We start from the raw sequence: 18,500 nt of genomic DNA on the forward strand, positions 1-18,500 counted from the left end.
ACAGGAAGGAATTGAGTAAATGAGCTGGGAGTAGGCACATAGAGAACAGAAAGGTTGAGCTTTCTCAAGACTTCAGAATAGATACATTCTTAAGGTGTTACAGTTGGAAGGAGACTTAGATTTCCTAAACTGGTTTTCAAACAGTTGTATGCCTCTTTGCTTAAAATAACTCTAGAAACACATTTAAAACAAAAAAACTCCATTGAGTCCCCTCTTGCACATCTCTAGAACTTGGGGGTCCTGAGAGGCACACTTAAGCCCATCATTTTACAAACTCATGACAAAGGCCGTGCAGCCTGTTACATTTGGGCTCTCAAATTCTGCTATGCCGGTGGTTCTTGTGGAAGCCGCCTGCAAGTTAAAAAAGGTATTTCGGACAAAACGTTTTGGTATGGAGCACAAAAATAGACCAAGTCTGAATCCACCATTCAAGTTTCCAAACAGAAGGGAGTCCAGACCTGGCTAGCTCGGGGAGACTGGGCAGTGCAGACCTCTGGCTGACAGCCTGGGAGTCGGGGACCAGACGAGGTGTAGGGAAGCACGGACCAGGTCCCACACGGTCTTTGGTGCAGTCTACGAAAAGGAGGCTGCCCGCTAGGTGGCCGGCTGAGCCACCTTCCACCGGATATCAAGGGTCCCAGTCACATTCCTCCTGGACTACAAGTGTCCAAACGACAGCAGCATGCGGACGGAAGGGGCGGGGCTCGGTACGGAAGTCTCTCGGCCAACTCCTGTCACGTGGGAGAAGGTTCTACGCATTGCTAGCATTCAGGTGAGTGGAGGATTTTGGTCGTCAGTAGTGTGAAGCGCTGAGGGCCATGAGCTCCTGCAGGTCATGTGACCTTCCAGCCCCAGATCGTGGTGTATTTCCGGTGTGGAGTTGCACTCAGAATGCAGTTTAGTTCCAACTGAGTCTGGATTCGGAGACCTATCGTGTTTGCTTGGGGTGAGGGGAGGACCTAGACTGGATGGAAGCTAGAGTAAACCTGACCTCGTGAGTGTCTGGATCGGGTCTGGAGGCCCCAGGCAGCCTTGCTTCAGGACCGGGTTTGGGGTGGCAGAGGCAGCCTCCAGGAATTCTAAGGTTACCTGACTGCCCCTTCTCCAGTTGTCTAAAGAGATCGGGAGGCAGGACGCCGCCCAGTAAGCAGCCTTCCCGAGGCCTCTCACTTGCAGGTTTTGAAAGTGGAGAGAGTTAGCATAGGAAACGGCGGGCGTGTTCTTTACCGTAAGGAGGGGCAGTGGGAGTGACGTGTCCTCTTGTTTGACAGGAGGCATGGCACTCTGGCGGGCATACCAGAGGGCCCTGGCTGCACATCCGTGGAAAGTCCAGGTTCTGACAGCTGGTGAGTCTCTCTGGGATTTGAGGAGGAAGAGGCCCACATTACGGCACTCACTTCCTCCTGGAGGGGTTGACTTCCTCTCACCTCAAATTATTCTGTTTTGGAGGGCGAGGTCCCAAAGCTATTCCTAAAATATATACACTAGGGCGCTAGAGAGATGGCTCAGAAGTTAACAGCACCTCCTGCTCTTGAGGAGGACCCAACTCCCATGTCAGGTGGCTCAGGGCCACCTGGAACTCCAGCTCCAGGGAGATCGGTCACCTCCAGCCACTTGGGGCGCCTACACTCACTTGCACCCACTCCACACACACATAATTTCAAATAATTTGAAAGTGAAAAGAGACACATGGTTCTGTCCAGTAATACTTAAAGTCCTCACAAACCTAAGTAGTCTTGTTTGTTTGTTTGTTTGGTTTGGTTTGGTTTTTCAATACAGGGTTTCTCTGAATAACCCTGGCTGTCCTGGACCTCTGTAGATCAGGCTGGCCTTCAACTTAGAGATCCACTTGCCTCTCCCTCCCAAATATTGGGATTAAAGGGGTGTGCTACCGCTGCCTGGCATAAATAGTCCATTCTTAAAAGCATTGCCCCCAGGAGACTACCCACCTCGAGAAGCTAAATGTTGTCCTCCTGCATTTCATAGTGTGCCCAGCACATTCATACACGTACACTGTGTCATAGGGGCCTCCAAAGGTCTGTTAGTTAGATTACTTGAGTCCACATTAGTCGATCACACACCTAAGTGCTGAAGTAACTTACTCCAGTTTATTTTTCCTTAGTATTTTTTTTATTATGAAATGTGCAAAGCAGTCGTGTATCTGAAGTTTAAATAATAAAACAGTGCTTCTGAGTCAGTACTCAGCTTTAGGACTCTTGGAGTCTCCTCAGTTTATATATTTCACTTCTTTGTTTCATTTTTATTTCAAGACAAGAGTCACACCCTAGCCCAGGCTGACCTGGAATTCACTATGTAGCCAGGCTGGCCTTGAACTTGCAGCAGTCCCGTCTCGGCCTCCTGGATGCTGAAATTCCAAGCATGAGCCACCACAGCTGGCTACATGACCGCTGTGCTGAGCTTGGCCCACGTCATTGTTTCGCTTTTCTTACATGCCTGTCATCAGACAGTGTGCTAACCAGGGCCTTCTTACTCCACACCAGTGATGAAGCAGCCGCGGTTCCCACCTTCACTTTGCTGGTTAGCCAGGACAAGGGGACAGGACAGGGAAGCATCATCAATCCTGACCATCAGAGATCGGGTCACAAACATGCCTTGCCTGTGTTTAGAGAAAGACCCCTGTATTCTAAGGAGGGCTGTGGGCTTCTGTGAGGAAAGGGCGAGGCTAAAGGCCAGCGGAGAGCGGCGGTCTTGTTAGCAGAAGAGCCCTACGTGAGCGTTAGAACCTACACTCACGACATGACTGGCCGGGAGGTGGACCCCTGTGCTCCTCCCGAGCCCCTCGATAGCATCCTGTGCCCATCCACCTCTTGTCCTCAGAGCGTCCGGCCCGCATGACTCACCTGGATGAGTGTGTGGTGACTCATACTGGACCGTGTGGCTGTGATGGGAACTGACACGCTGGGCCCTTTGCCCAGCCTCAGATTCCCTCGGGGCCCCTGGCTGCCAGATAGAAAGGTCCCCCCTTTCGGCCATCAAGAGCGGAGAGGGCAGGACAGTCATGTTTCCCTACCTAGGTGATCCGTAGCCAACAAAGACAGGAACTAGCGTTAGCTTCAAGGGTGCAGGTGCAGAAATGGGGTTAACTGGGCTGCCTGGTGTGTCTGTGGCACGCTCTTTACATGGTCTCATATGTCTGTTTCTCCTGACACCGCCGCATCCTTGTTTGGTCCTGAAGCAACCTGTAGCCTCCTAACATTTCTCCCAGACTTCCTTCCTTGCTGCTCAGGCTCTTGGACCAACCAACAAATAAAGGGTGGGGTGGGCTTAGCTCGCCTTACCATTTTGGACTGTTTTCTGAGCACAGTGGCTCCAGAGGTCCCCTGGGATAGCTCACACCGGGAAACACAACAGAGATTTCAGACTTGGAACTGGAAGGCCAAGATCTGAATCTCAGAGCATAGCACTTAGTAGCTGCCTAATTAGTCCACATCAATAAACCTCTGGGCCTCAGTTTCCTCAATTAGAACTTGAAAGGTCAGTTAGGGGAATTATCTCCGAGAAGCAGCTAAGAAAGTGTCATTTATTTATTTACTCACAGTACTAAAGATGGAAGCTACAGCCTCACACATGCTAGCAAGGACGCTCTCTCTGGACGATATGCCTATCCTCCTGTGCCTTTTATTGTTTTTTTATATTATTTATAGTATGTGTGTTAGAGCACATGGGTTACGTGCATGAAATCAGTTCTCTCCTGGAACGGACTGGAACTTTGTTTGTTTGTTTGTTTTGAGACAGGTTTTCTCTGTAGTTTTGGTGCCTGTCCTGGAACCCACTCTGTAGCCCAGGCTGGCCTCGAACTCACAGAGATCCTCCTGCCCCTGCCTCCCGAGTGCTGGGATTAAAGGTGTATGCCACCGCCCCACCCCCCCCCCCGGCTTGGAACTTTTTTTTTAAAGATTTATTTATTTATTATATATACAGAAGAGGGCACCAGATCTCATTACAGATGGTTGTGAACCACCACGTGGGTGCTGGGAATTGAACTCAGGACCTCTGGAAGAGCAGTCGGTGCTCTTAACCTCTGAGCCATCTCTCCAGCCCGCTTGGAACTTTTTTAATGTACAATAAACTTGAAGGTCAAGGACTTGGCCCTTCCTATGATTATTGGCAACTCGTGTATAGCAGACTCCTCTTTTTATAGAGGGGTTTGAGCTGGGTTTGTTCCATTTCCCCCAAATCTAAACATGGAAAAGTATCTTTTAATTATTTCCCATTTATTTATTTGTTTGTTTGTTTATTTTGAGGCAGGGTCTCACTGTGTAGCCCTGGTTGTCCTGGAACTTACTGTGTAGACCAGGCTGGTCTGGGACTCACAGAGATCCACCTGTCTCTGCCTCCCGAGTGCTGGGATTAAAGGTGTGTACCACTATGCCAGGGCTGGTTATTCATTCATTCATTCATTCATTCATTCATTCATTATACATACATGTATGCCTGCATGTCAGAAGAGGGCACCAGATCTCATTATAGATGGTTGTGAGCCACCATGTGGTTGCTGGGAATTGAACTTATGATCTCCGGAAGAGCTGGGCCATCTCTCCAACCCAAGGCTGGTTATTTTCAATCAGAATCTCACTGTGCAGCTCAGTCTTGCTTTAGACTTACTGTGTTGCTAAGGCTAGCCTTGAACTCATCAGTCCTCCTACTTCAGCCTTTCAAGTGCCAAGATCATAGACGTGCACTATGCCCAGCTTATGGATAATTATCTTAGCCTTGGTCTTCCGAGCAGCAGAGCCTGAAGCTTATGTACAGGTTAGAATGTAATCCCTCCCGAGGGCAAGAGGGAGAGCGGTATGAAGGGTGCATTATTAAATCAGCCGCCCTTCAGGGCTTCTTGGGCTCCATACCTTGGAACTGACTAAAAAGCAAATTGAAATGCCTTATCAGATGAATAGTTATTTCTGGAGAAGAGGCCTTAATTCACTGGCTTCCTTCCCACACTGGCCAGCATTTCACCCCAGGGAACAATCAATTCCTCTACTACCTTTTCACACATGTGTGGTCCCCAAAGGCATTAATGGTGAGACCCTGGGTATGACGGGCTTGAAGGAAGCCGTCTGTTTTAACTGCAGTTGTGGCTAGAGCAGGAGGCAGGGGAATCAAGATCTGCAGTGGTTCAGCGGAAGTGGCCAATACATCACTTTTGGGCCAAGCCAGAGTCACGACCAGGGCAGCCTGGGGGAAAGGTTGACTGTGTGTTCTGCAGTCTGAGTCAGCTTCATCCCTTCCTTTCTGGAGGGCTCTTCCAGTCTCCAGTGGGCCCAGAGCCCAGGGCCCAGTTCCATCCATTGCAGGCCACCCGAGCCGCTAAACTGTAGGCAGATTTCCTTGGGACCTGAATTAAGCCAGAATGTGAGTCTCAGGGACCTTGGTGCTGCAGAAAGGGAAACAGAGGCATAAGCAGGGTATGACGTGTGCTTAGATGTCATACGCACAGTTCTAGACCTGGCATTAGAATCTGGGCACCACTACCTGTCCTTGAACCACTGGGGCCTCAGGACACTGAGTGTCCACCCAGCTGGGTTTAACCGTGAGAAGCCGCAGGACTGGGCATTTTGTCTCATTTTCTTCAACAGGATGCTTGTGGACAGGAGTGAGCTGAGCACTTAGACCCATGCCAGGGAATATGTTTCCCTTCTCAATGGAGCTTCGGCTGCCCCAGGCTCTGGCTCAGGTCAAGCTCCTGCAGCAGCCAGGAGGCCCCTTAGTCAGCAGCACTTCTGGCTCAGTGCCAGGAATAGCTTTCCCCGCAGACCCCACCTCCTATATTTAAAGGGATGCTTCCTCTCCTTTCAGGAAGGCACTTCCTGCCCATCTGCATCTCATCTTCCGTCAACACTTTATTTTCTTGCACATAGGACTCTTTCCAAAAGCAAGTGTAGGAATAAAGGGGAAAGCAGGACTCATGCCTTGGAAGGGGGTGGGCAGGCTGGGGCTTTTCCATTGATGGGCAGGGATGGTCTCAAGTAGATCAGTGTCCAGAGCCAAACATCCCCCGCCCTCCCCCTCCCCCAGTGGGGAGTGACGAATGAGAACTGGCATCTGCCCAGAGGCATGATGTCATACTCAGAACCAGTATCTACTCACTAGGCTCTGTGCCCAGCTTGGCTTTGGGGCACTACTGCCCAGCAACCTCTCACCCTGGCCCACCAGGGCTCTGGACATGATGTGTTTTGAGACTTCCCACTCCCGACTCTCAAGTCCAAGGAGAGAGGAACCAGATCACTAGGCCGTCCTGGTTAACCAGATACCGGAGTGGTTTGGGTGTTTGGGTTCTGGGCTGGAGACAACAGGAAAGGGTTTGGATGTTTGAGTCCTTCCTGAGGAAGGCTCGCTTGGGCCAGGAATGCAGGCCTTGCTCTTGGCGTGGACCAAAGTCTTCGGCCATCCTGGAGTTGTTGCAGGAGTTGTTGGTCCAGTGGCCATAATCTCCTATGAACAGGAGACAAGCTTCAGGATACTGTTATGTCAGAAATGAACAGACCTGGGTGGGCCTACAGAGTCCCTCCTCAGGTCATTGCTCTGAAGATGGCATGTCACCTGGTTCTGCCTCAGACTTGATGGGTGCAGTCTGGGACCCAGACTCAAAGGTTCGGGCTAGGGGATACTCAGACAGTGCTCACCCACGCCAACTTTGCTCCCTACTCTTACTGTGAAAGAAAAAACAGGCACCATACTACGACTGTCTGAGAATCTGTACAGGTCACTTTCACCTCCCCAAAGGAAGTTTATCCAAGTACCCTAAGCAATCAGGAGCTGCAGTCTTCATGCATCATATAATGGACACACTTTAACTAAAGGGTGAGTCCTTCCCCATTCCCCTGCCACCCAGGAATCAGATGGTCTAAGTACAAACACATATGGGCTACTCATCATCAATATGCCAGGGACTCACCCCTCCAAACAAACAACCTATGAGAGGGGACTTCCACTTACTCTCGTGGACACCAAGACACCACAGGTAGTCCTTTTTCAATGGCTGAAGGCTTCCAGGCCCATGGCATCGGTAAACTGGTTTTCATTACAGTTCTGCCTTTACTTTGTATAACTATTGATAAGTCATGAAGAGAGGAAATACGCACATATCAATTTTCTGAGAATATTGCTGCCTGTCTTCCCTATGGATAACGAGGAACAGAGGGGATAGTCTCGGGGTAATACAGCAGTGCATGAGTACATAGTAAGCTTTTTAGTGTTCTTAAGTGTGTATGCACCTACATGAATGTGTGTGCATCACAACTGTGTCTAATGTCCCTAGAGACCAGAAGAGACCAATAGATCACCTGAAACTGGACTTAGAAATGGTCGTGAGCTGCCATGTGGGTGCTGGGAACCAAACCCAGGTCCTCTGCAAGAGCAACAAATGCTAATAACTAACTACTGAGCCGTCTCTCCAGCCCCTGATTTGTTTTTCTATTTTTTATTTGGTTTTGCTTGAGACAAGGTCTCAACACATAGCCCTGTCGGGCCTAGAACTCACCATGTAGATCATGCTCTCTTTGAGCCTGAAACAATCCTCGTGCCTCTGCCTCCCAAGAGCTGAGATTACAGGCATGTGCCACTGTGCCTGCCCAGGGCACTTCTTCCCTATGTGGATCTTTTAGACATTACTTGGATAGGGTAGCCCGTGGTCTCTGAGCCTGCTTCTGCCTATGCTCTGGCCTTGCGCCCCTGGCCTGAGTTGATCCAAACTCTACTCCTTACTAGGTCACTCCATCTTTCAAAGACTCCTTAGTTAGATGGACCTGTGGCTGCCTACTTCCCAGACCTTCTGTGAGGACTAATTGAGTCCTTTGTGAACTGTCACTATCTTATCAAAGTGGACTGTTGTCCCCTCATTTCCCAAGTGCCTTCAGCCTTCCTAGGGTCATTTTTTCCCCTTTATGCATAGTCCAGGAGAGAGTCCTGAAGAGAGCCCCGAGCACACAGCTGATGGCCACACACTGGGAGGCAGTGGGGCTGAGGGAAGTGTAACTGACAGGGAGCACACTCTGGGTTCCCTGACACCCTAACACTCGGTGCCTGACACAATTCTTCAGGTTGAGCTTAGAGTTCTTTGTGCCTTTCCCCCAAGCAATCTGGTTGTTTGGGACTGTAGGTTTTGGTCTGACTATTTTCTGAGCACCTATCAGGGGCTTGGTTATGTGTGGGGACGACAACAAACATGTCTAGGAGTCTACTCTGGCCACCCACCCCCAACCTCCAGGAATTCTGACCTTGCCCTTGGGGAGACCAGGCCTGACTGTTTGGGGGAGATTGGTGGGGGCGGGAAAGGCAGCACGGACTTGATGGGATGCTAAGATGAAGAACTGCCTGATGGCCAGCCACCCGGGTCACCTAGGGTTGCCTATCACCGGCTCTAGCTCCTAGCTTTCCCCAGCTGCCTCTGACTAGGTTGGTCTGAGGAAGTGCTGTAGGAGAGGCTGTGGGGGGAGAACAGAGCTGTATGTGCAGTCAGCATGGACGTCAGAGCCAGCTCCAGACCAAGGAATGGGGTTGAAGGATGTGTTTGCCCAGTGCTAATTGAGGGCATGGGGACAGTGGTGGCTCCGGGGCTAGAGGGGACTCTCATTACTCAGTGAGATGGATGGGCGCGCTGGAGATCATGCGGTCACTCCCAAGCGGACCTGTGACTGTTTGTGAGAAACCATCACGCCATCATGACAAGCTGGAGGCTTTAAATAGTGATGATTCCTATTCTGTCTTGGTTTCTAGGAGTGGGCGTCTATGCAGTTAGGGGAGGGGAAGCAGGGGCAGAGGTCTGAGGGGAAATGGCTCTAAGTCCAATAGCCAACTCAAGGGTGTGAAAGGAGAGTCTGGGCTTGTCTTCCTGTGTGTGTCCTCGGTGGCCAGGACTCTTCCTTGGGGAGGAGGCTCTTATTATCAAAACAAGTCAACATCTTCTCTGGCACTGTTTGAGCACATTTTAGAAAGAGTTATCCATACTGTTATCTATCAATAAAGACTCCTAAGACCAAAGCAAAAGACATTGGCCAGGTCTAGCTTTGAGCTTGCAGGAAGTAGAGACTATTTTTTTATTCTCCTGCACAGAGTCTGTTAGTCTTTGGGGGTCCTCAAAAGAATAGTGTCTAGGAGTCAAGCTACCTGGTTCTCTATTACCAGCTCTATGAAGTCATGGACCTTCATTCCCACACCTAGAATAAGATATATATCTATATATCTATATCTATATCTATATATATATATATCTATATATATATATATATATATATATATATATATATATAAAATAGAATAGATGGAATGCTCTGGGAGGCCCTTTCAATCCTGGTCTCTGCAGTTCTTAGCCATAGACTTTAGATTTCCTTTCTTCTATCTGGGTTTCAGCCCTGGTCCCCTTACAACTTACTGTATGTTCACAGATCCTGGCCTGCTCACCTCCTGTGTTTTTCTGCCCCCACCCCCTTCCTTCATGGTTTGTTTTAAGATGTGGTCTCACTGTGTACCCCTGACTGGCCTGGGACTCCCTGTGTAGCCCAGGCTGGCCTCAAACTCATAACAATCCTACCTCTGCCTCCAAAGTGCTGGGATGCCAGACATGCCCTGCCAGTTTTTGATAGGACACATGAGAGATCTCCTATCCTTGAGCAGAGGGCTTCAAGGCAGCAAGAAAGGACTGGTCATTTGTCAGAACGAAGTCCCAGGTCTCAGAGTGCCGAGCCTCATTTGGTCAACAGACTTACCTTTTGGGAGATGTCCTGATAACACCTGTGTACCCTGCACAGGGTCACTGATGGGCCTAGGTGACATTATCTCACAGCAACTGGTGGAGAGGCGGGGTCTCCAGGAACACCAGACAGGCCGGACCCTGACCATGGTGTGCATGGGCTGTGGCTTTGTGGTAAGTTCTCTTACAGTGGGACTGCAGGGCCTTGGGCAGTGGAAATCATTCTCTGCCACCCTGTAGTGCCCATCGGCCGCTCACACCGAGGCCAGGCTGTGCCCTCTTTTCCTCTTAGAGTCTACCTTCCTCAGGATTTGGTTTCTGCTGTCTTGGGAGGAGCTTTGGTGACAGAGAAACCAAGGGTCCCTCACTGTGCCCTGCTGCCCTGTTTTTTGCTCCTAGGGCCCTGTAGTCGGAGGCTGGTATAGGGTTTTGGACCGCCTTATCCCCGGCACCACCAAGGTGGACGTACTGAAGAAGATGTTGTTAGATCAGGTGAGCTAAGGAAAAGGGAGTCGGGGAGGAGAGCCTGGTTGGGGCTGTGGGCACTCAGCTTTCACTTGATTCCTCTTCCCTAGGGGGCCTTTGCCCCGTGTTTTCTAGGCTGTTTCCTCCCCCTGGTAGGGGTACTCAACGGAATGTCAGCCCAGGACAATTGGGCCAAACTAAAGCGGGTAAGTGGCTCTCTAGCTAGCAGGCTAGCTGCCCCAAGGGAGGAGGCTGGCATAAGTGATGTTAAGGGGAGGCTCAGACTCGGGCGGAAAGGAGCCGAGGGGCATTGGGGCAGGACTGTCTTCTGGGAACGGCGTCTGTGTGTGTGATTTTCATGCAGGGCTGTGGCAGCTACTTCGATATGTGAGTGTTAACTGTTCCCTTCTTTTCAGGACTACCCTGACGCTCTCATCACCAACTACTACGTAAGAGTTGACCCCTCACTAGCTGTTCGGCCTCCTTTAGTCCAGAAGTGCCCTGAGGTTGGGGCCCTCATAGCATAGGAATTCCTCTATTAGGATCACTCTCTCCTTCTCCACATGGGTACCTTGACCAGGGAAACACCCACCTTCAGCCTTTTCTTGTGTGGAGTGGGGCCAGGCTGGACAGGGAGTCTGGGTGTCAGGGAGTGGGCACCCACTGACCTTCATATTTTCTCCTTATAGCTCTGGCCTGCTGTGCAGTTAGCCAACTTCTACCTGGTCCCCCTGCATTACAGGTATGACAGATTCCCTACCCCACCCTTGAAGGGAGATCTCCATTTCCCAGTTGGAGACACAATGATAATCATCTCAATCTTGGCCTACTTCAGGACTGCATCCAGCTCACTGTGTCCTGGTCGGACCTCCTCAGGGTCTCCAGCATTTCATTTAAAACCTTTGATCCTTTACAGAGACCATCTTAGAGTGCCCCTGGCTGACCTGTCAGCTCCCCTGGAAGGCTTTGGTTCCCACAAACCTTTTTCCATCCCACCTGAGGTTCCATGTTTGGTGGCTCGTATGCAGGGACAGTGCCTGGCTGTGGGACACGGAGGCCTGAGTTAGACAGAAAGGTAGAGTCCAAGGCTAAGTAGGAGCCTTATCTGGTTAGTTTGCCTTGGAGATTATTTTGTCCTAGTAATAAAGCTTGTTGCTAAAATGCAATTAAAAAAAAGCCAGATGGTGGTGGTGCACACCTTTAAGGCCAGCGTGGTCTACAGAGCAAGTTCCAGGACAGCCAAGGTTACATAGTGAAACCCTGTCTCAAAGAACCAAAATAATAATGATGATGATGATTATGATGATAATAATAATAGTAATAATAAAAAGAAGTTCTGGAGGGATGTTTCAGTGATTAAGAGAACTTGCTGCTTGTGTTTGTTTTTCGAGACAGGGTTTCTTTGTGTAGTTTTGGTGCCTGCCCTGGATCTTGCTCTGTAGACCATGCTGGTCTCGAACTCACAGAGATCCGCCTGCCTCTGCCTCCCAAGTGCTGGGATTAAAGGCGTGCACCACCATTGCCTGGTGAACTTGTTGCTCTTTCAGAGGACCCAGGTTCAATTCCCAGCACCCACGTGGTGGCTCACAACTGTATGTAACTCTAGTTCCAGAGGACTCTACACCATATTACGGCCTCCATGGCACTGCACACACATACATGTGGATAAAATACCTATAAACATAACATAAAAATAAGTAAATCTAAAATTAAAAAAAATTAAGAGTGGTATTCAAAGGGGGCTGGAAGAATGAGGGGGTCTTCAGAACACAGGAAAATATGAAACTGTTCAGAGGTAATGTGGTTAACAGTTACACAAATAGCTTAACTGAAAAGAATACAGACTTGTGAGCTAAATCCTAAACATCAGTCCTTGGTAGCACTAAAGCAAGGTCATCCGGGTGCACGCCTTTAATCCCAGCACTCTGGAGGCAGAGCCAGGTGGATCTCTGTGAGTTCGAAGGCCAGCCTGGGCTACAGAGTGAGATCCAGGAAAGGCACAAAGCTACTGAGAAACCCCTGTCTTGAAAAACCAAAACAAACAAACAAAAAAACTAAAGCAAGGGTTTTTTTTAAAGTAGATAAAAGAGCCTAGATTTATTCTTATTCATTCCTAGTAAGTTCAGAATTAGTACAAACTGGGTCTATTTATTGCATGAATGAATTAGACTTAATATCTGAGCAAAGATACAGTATAGCACAATTAGGTATATCTACCCTGCTATTTATTTTTATAATGCCTACAAAGTTAACGAATTTTTTTGATGCAAGGTCTCAATAGCCAGGCTAAGCTCAAATGTACAGTCCCACCTCAGTCACCTGAATGATGGTATTACAGACATATCGCCACACTTGAGCAAGGTTATTTTAAAGTAGGCCTATCTAGGCCAGTCATAGTAACTCAGTCAAGTACCTCAGCACTTAGGAAGTAGAAGCAGGAATATTAGGAGTTCAGGACCCTCCTGAGACACACTAGGTCCTGTCTCAAAAAAGTTTTACTTATTTGTATATGAATATCTTGCCTGCATAAGTATATGTGTACCCCATGTACGCCTGGTGCCCAGGAAGGTCAGAAGAGGGCGTCAGATACCCTGGAACTGGATTCACAGACCATTGTGAGCCACCATGTGTGTGCCAAGAACTAAACCCAGGTCCTCTGAAAGAGCGGTAAGTCTCTTGATCAATGAGCCATCTCCCCAGCCCCTCAAAAAACATTTTAAAAACAAAATATATAAATATTTAAATAGATAAAATAGCATAAATTAAAAATAAGTACAATTTTTTTGTTTGTTTGTTTGTTGAGACAAGTTTTCTTTGTTTAGTTTTGGTACCTGTCCTGGATCTCGCTCTGTAGACCAGGCTGGCCTCGAACTGACAGAGATCCGCCTGGCTCTGCCTCTCGAGTGCTGAGATTAAAGGCATGTGCCACCGCCCGGCATAAGTACAAATTTTAAATTTTTTATTTATTTTTTATTTTTTTAAGATTAAAAAAAAAAATTGGGACTGGTCCTGAGTTCAATTTCCAGCACCCACATGGTGGCTCCTAACCATCTACAATGAGATCTGGTTCCCTCTTCCAGTGTGCAGGTATACATGCAAGCAGAACACTGTATACATAATAAATAAATAAATCTTTTAAAAAAAAAGATTAAAAAAAATTTTGCTGGGTGGCACATGCCTTTAGTTCCAGCACTCAGAGGTAAAGACAGTTGGCTTTCTATGAATTCAAGGCCAACCTGATCTGTATAATGAGTTTCCAGGCTAACCAAGGCTACACAGTGAGACCCTGCCTCAAACAAACAAACAAACAAACAAAAAACTACTTTGTTTAATGTGTGTGGCTGCTATATGCATGTGTGTGCAGATTGTACAGACACCAGAAGACAACACTGGACTCCCTGGAGCTGGAGATACAGACCATTGTGAGGTGTCAAGTGTGGGTGTTCAGAACCAGGCTTGAGTCTTCTGTAAAAGGCCAGGCATGGGGCTGGAGAGATGGCTCAGTGGTTATAAGAGTACCAACTGTTCTTCCAGAGGACCCGGGTTCAATTCCCAGCACCCACATGGTAGCTCACAACTGTCTGTAACTCCAAGTTCTGACACTCTCACACAGACATATGCAGACAAAACACCAATGCACATAATTTTTTTTTTAAAAAAGGCCAGGCATGAGGGTGCATACTTATTACCAGAACACTAAAGAGCCAGAGGCGGAAGGATCAGGAGTTCAAGACTGTCTTTGGTTCAAGACTACAAGAGTTCAAGACTAGCCTGGACTATATGAGAGCCTGAGAGTGAATAAATAAATCATATATATATGAATGAATGTGGCTACTTTGTATGACAGGTAGTGCATTATTTTTGGAAGTGAAATCTTGGCTGGTAGAAGGTGTACAGATATATTTGGAAAGGTCTAGCTAGAGCACGGATGACGAGTCATTTGTGGAAGGAGAGTAAGGAGAGTTCTGGTGGGCCGGTGAGATGACTCAGTGGGTAAGAGCCCTTCCCGCCAACCTGATGACCTGAGCTCCTTCCTTGGAACCACATGGTGGAAAGAGAAAACCACCTCCCAAAGTTGTCCTCTGAATCCCATGTGCATGCGTAGACACACATACAGAACTAATAAGTAAAGGGGTGAGCTGGGGGGGGGGGGTATTTAAGCTTTGAGGCCTTCGTCTGAGAGGCAGAGCTCTGAGGTAGAGCAGGACTGGTTGTCCCCTGGTCCAAACCATACAGTCCCTCCTCCATGGGGCTCAAAGGAAGGAGGCCCGAACCTGCAACTTCTAAGTCCTTTTCCATTACTCTTCCTATCCTGCCCCTTCTCCTCTTCATGGTAGTGTCCTGTTCCCTAGGTTGGCCGTTGTCCAGTGTGTGGCTATTGTCTGGAACTCCTACCTATCCTGGAAGGCACATCAGCTCTAAGCCTGCCTGGTTTCATGGCTTGCATCTTGCACTGATGCACCTTCACCCTGGAATGCTTGGACAGTATCCTCAAAGAGAGATCAGGACTGGAGAGGTGGCTCACCTGTTCAGAAGCACGGACTGCTCTGCAGAGGAGCCACACTGGGTGGCTCACAACCACCTGTGACCCAAGCCCCAGGAGATCTGATGTCTTCTTCTGGCCTCTGAAGCATCTGCACTCACACGCACATACACACCAATTACTTACTCACAACTAAGCATAAAATAAAGTCTTTCTTAAAAAAAAAAGTCTATCTCTTTCCATGGTATGGAGTTGCTGATCAGGATAGAATTACCACTCTGAAATGGCACATTTCACTCTAAAAATGTAACTGCTTTTGAAATCACTAAGACCTTTAAAACATTGTCTCTCTCACCATGCAGAGGGCCTAGTCCAGTCCCATGTAGGCTCCACAGCCATTGACCCAACTTTAATGAGTTCCCTCTAGATTGGTTTGGTCGTCCCTGCACGTTTCCCCATCATGATCCTCATGCACTTGCTCATAGAAGCCCTCTTCTCTGTCTTTGAGGGAGGCCCCCTGGTGGTAGGATCAGAATCCATCCCTGGTGTGTGAGCAGGCTTTGTGGGCTATGATGGGACACCTCTTGCAGCCTCGAGGCAAGGGGAAGGGCTTGGACTTGCCTCTACTGAATGTGCCTCCACATGGGAGGCCCTTGCCTTCTTGTGGGAGGGAGTGGGGGATGCGTTGGGGGGTCTGGAGGAGGGAAGAGGGGGATCTTTGGTGTGTAAAATGAATGAAAAAATTTTAATAAAAAACAAAACTAAAAACAAAAAAACATTGTTTCTCACTCTGGCACTTACTGATGGGGACACACTGTGATAATTGTGTCCTTTAGCAATGTTGTCCTTGTGTACACATCATAGAACATACTTAGACAGCAACAGTCAGATGCTTAACATGGCCTCTGAATGCAGTGAGATGCAGAAAATGAGATGTATCTTCCTGCTGCCACTGTAACATGGTATACTGTTCAACAGGGAGCTTTTTTTTTTTTTTTTCATATGTAGAACGTTCTAAAGTAATGATAGATCTGGCAAATTCATACACCAGCAACATTTCATTTATCATTCGGTTGCACCCACTGTACACAATGGCACAAGCTATCCTTCCATGTTCCTGCCAGCATAGACTGTCTCCACCAGCATCATCACAAATACATGAATAATGAACTAAAACGCCATGACGGCTACTGTTGCTAGGTGGTAGGAATGTTTCAGCTCTGTTGTAATCATGTGACACCACCATCGTATGTATAAGTTGTCATCATCATACAGCATGACTATGGGTATTCCTACCACATGGCATATATTCCACAAATACTTGTACGTCCTTGCCAGCTTTACGCCCATAGCCCAACAATGAGCACTCAGCCCCACTTTGTTGTTTGTTTTTCGAAACAGCATTTCTCTATGTAGCCCTGGCTGTCCTGGAACTTCTTCTGTAGACCAAGCTGGCCTCTAAGTCACAGAGATCCACCTGCCTCTGCCTCCAGAGTGCTGGGGTTAAAGGTGTTCTCCACCACTGCCTGGCTCATCCCCACTTACTATAGATACAATTTTCTATCCAATGTTCAGGACTGAACTCAGCCTTCTGCATGCTAGTCAAGTACTCTAACACTGAGCTACATCCCTAGCCTAGAACGTCTGTCATTCTAACTTTTCTGGGTCCTAGTGCCCTTTGAGACCCTCTCAGTGTCTTTTTTTTTTTTTTTTCTCTTTCTTTTTGGGTTTTTCGAGACAGAGTTTCTCTGTGTAGCTTTGTGCCTTTCCTGGAACTCACTCTGTAGACCAGGCTGGCCTCAAACTCACAAAGATCTGCCTGCCTCTGCCTCTCGAGTGCTGGGATTAAAGGTGTGCGCCACCACTGCCCGGTTCCTCTCAGTGTCTTTACAGGCACAGAAATAAATACATTATTATCTGGAGTCTGGAGAGGTCATGGATAAAACCCTTCGGAAGACTACAGACATGTCTATAACTGGAAAGAAGCGGAGTCTGATCAAGCCTGGCCTTCATCTACAAATAGACACCAGCGTCTCCAGAAGGGAGGAACCCGATCACACCATGAGTTGATGGCAAAGCAGGAATTTGGTTCCAAATCTTCTCACTTCCTACCAGTGATCTTAACTGGAAGGTAAAAAAGGTATAATAGCACTATTTCTGTGGCTCCCAGGAAAAAAGCTAACTTTGTCAAACTCAGGATAGATCAGTGCGTGAAGTTCTAACAGCCAAACACCCTTTTCTGTCATACACAATCTGACACCTGTAGATTTTAGATTCTGCCTCTGTAAGATGGTCAAGAATCCTGACAGACCAATTGGGGCAGCGGGCCTTTGGGTGGCACTGTGTTGGTCGAATGCTGGCAGAGCATTCCTGTTCTCAGTTTGGGGACCCGGTAGCCGGCCTGGGGACTGCGTCTAAGCAGCACAGGACTCTCCCCAGAGCTTCTGGCCAGATTCTTGGCTGCGGATAAATTCAGGACCACGGACAGCTCCACGGTCCTGCCCACTTCTGGGTCCTGGAGAAGAGAAAACCCGGGACTAGCCTGGTCTGGAGACACACTCTGTCTATTCTGTGTGGGGGAAGAACTCTGCATCCGGAAAGAGCAATCTAAATTTATGCCTCAGCCGGCTTCTCCCTCCCCTACGCCAGGGTGCTTCCAAAACTAGCTCCAGGGACACGAAACCTATTGTCAGGATGCGCGCCCCTCTGGGGGCTCGAAGCTGCTGGACTCGAAGCTGCCGCTGTCATTGCTTCTACAATCAGTTCATGTTCTTCGCTGACGTCAGTCGGAGCTGTCCTGGTGCTATATAAGGCTGGCGGCGGTCCCGGGACAGACCCCGTGCTCCCCAAGGCGTCTTCAAGCCCGTCCCGGGGGACAGAGACTGGAGCTCCATCTTACCCCGGGCAGACACTCGGACAACCTGTGAGTGGCTCGGAGCAACGATCCAGACTCCCTTAGCACCAAGACTCTGCACTCAGCCCACCCACTGCTACCCGCCGGGAGGGAAGGAGGGAGAGAGGGGTGGAACTGGACTGGTGCAGCGGCTGGGGCTGGTGGGCAGGCTGTGGACACCAGGCAACAGCTGGAGGGTCCCAGCGGGGGGCACTGGGCGTGCGCGAGAAGGGGCTCGTGTCACCTGCGGCTGCTCCAAGCGCACCTCACCCTATGCTGCCCCTGTGTGTCCAGGGCAGGTGTCACCATGAGGCAGAGGGGACGCGCTGCCCTCCTAGTGGCTCTGCTGCTCCTGGCACAGCTGCGCCCCGGGAGCAGCCAGTGGAGCCCGGCGACTGCGGCGGCGGCGGCGGCGGCGACCGGGGTCCAGGATCCGAGTCTCCGATGGAGTCCCGGGGCGCGGAATCAGGGCGGCGGCGCCCGCGCGCTCCTCTTGCTGTTAGCCGAGCGCTTCCCGCGCCGCGCCGGAGGATCGGGGACCGCAGGCGAGCGGCAGCGACGGGGCGACCCTCCGCTGTCCATTGACCTCACCTTCCACCTGCTGAGGACCCTGCTGGAGCTGGCCCGGACACAGAGTCAGCGCGAGCGCGCAGAGCAGAACCGCATCATACTCGACTCGGTGGGCAAGTGATCCGCCCGGTGTGGGGGCCCCCCGAAAGGCTTGACCCTTTCCCCTGCCTACCGCGGGGCTGGAGCGCGAGCGACCGAGGCTGGCTCAGTCCCACGGTGCAGCGCCGCCCAGAGTCACCCTGAGCACTCTGCGTGGCTATTTTTTTAAATAAAACTGCCCAAGAGCTTAGCCTCTATCTTTTGTCGTGGGGGTGGAGGGGCGCACCGGAAACTACAGAAGGGTGGGAAATTTGGGGGGAGTGGGGCTCCCCAGACCAGTA

The 18,500-nt window shown here is 49.5% G+C and overlaps 2 protein-coding genes across 3 annotated transcripts; both read left to right on the top strand.

Annotated features, from left to right (window-relative positions):
• Positions 1–1,276: 1,276 nt before the first annotated feature.
• Positions 1,277–15,297, top strand: Mpv17 (mitochondrial inner membrane protein MPV17). Of its 2 annotated transcripts, XM_059248654.1 has the most exons (7): positions 1,277–1,346; positions 9,768–9,883; positions 10,109–10,201; positions 10,285–10,380; positions 10,591–10,623; positions 10,864–10,916; positions 14,527–15,297. In XM_059248654.1, the coding sequence occupies exons 1-7, from the start codon at positions 1,277–1,279 to the stop codon at positions 14,594–14,596; spliced, it is 531 nt and encodes a 176-aa protein (XP_059104637.1). In that variant the 3' UTR covers positions 14,597–15,297. The 2 variants fall into 2 exon arrangements, with proteins under 2 accessions (XP_059104637.1, XP_059104636.1); XM_059248653.1 differs by lacking the exon at positions 1,277–1,346 and having other exon boundaries at positions 9,283–9,883; positions 14,527–15,296.
• A 2,560-nt stretch (positions 15,298–17,857) lies between these two features.
• Positions 17,858–18,241, top strand: Ucn (urocortin). Its single transcript, XM_059248384.1, has one exon. The coding sequence runs from the start codon at positions 17,858–17,860 to the stop codon at positions 18,239–18,241; it is 384 nt and encodes a 127-aa protein (XP_059104367.1).
• Positions 18,242–18,500: the final 259 nt, after the last annotated feature.

This window comes from Peromyscus eremicus, chromosome 22 (genome assembly GCF_949786415.1).
Source record: "Peromyscus eremicus chromosome 22, PerEre_H2_v1, whole genome shotgun sequence".
Classification (NCBI taxonomy): Eukaryota; Metazoa; Chordata; class Mammalia; order Rodentia; family Cricetidae; genus Peromyscus; species Peromyscus eremicus.

What these genes read in the sequence shown, in the direction of transcription:
- Mpv17 (XM_059248653.1), top strand. Translation starts at nt 9,572, where the DNA reads ATGCCAGACATGCCCTGCCAGTTTTTGATAGGACACATGAGAGATCTC. An exon ending in ATTGGGCCAAACTAAAGCGG is followed by an intron (nt 10,381 to 10,590) that starts GTAAGTGGCTCT and finishes CCTTCTTTTCAG; the next exon opens with GACTACCCTGACGCTCTCAT. An exon ending in CTGGTCCCCCTGCATTACAG is followed by an intron (nt 10,917 to 14,526) that starts GTATGACAGATT and finishes CCTGTTCCCTAG; the next exon opens with GTTGGCCGTTGTCCAGTGTG.
- Ucn (XM_059248384.1), top strand. Translation starts at nt 17,858, where the DNA reads ATGAGGCAGAGGGGACGCGCTGCCCTCCTAGTGGCTCTGCTGCTCCTG.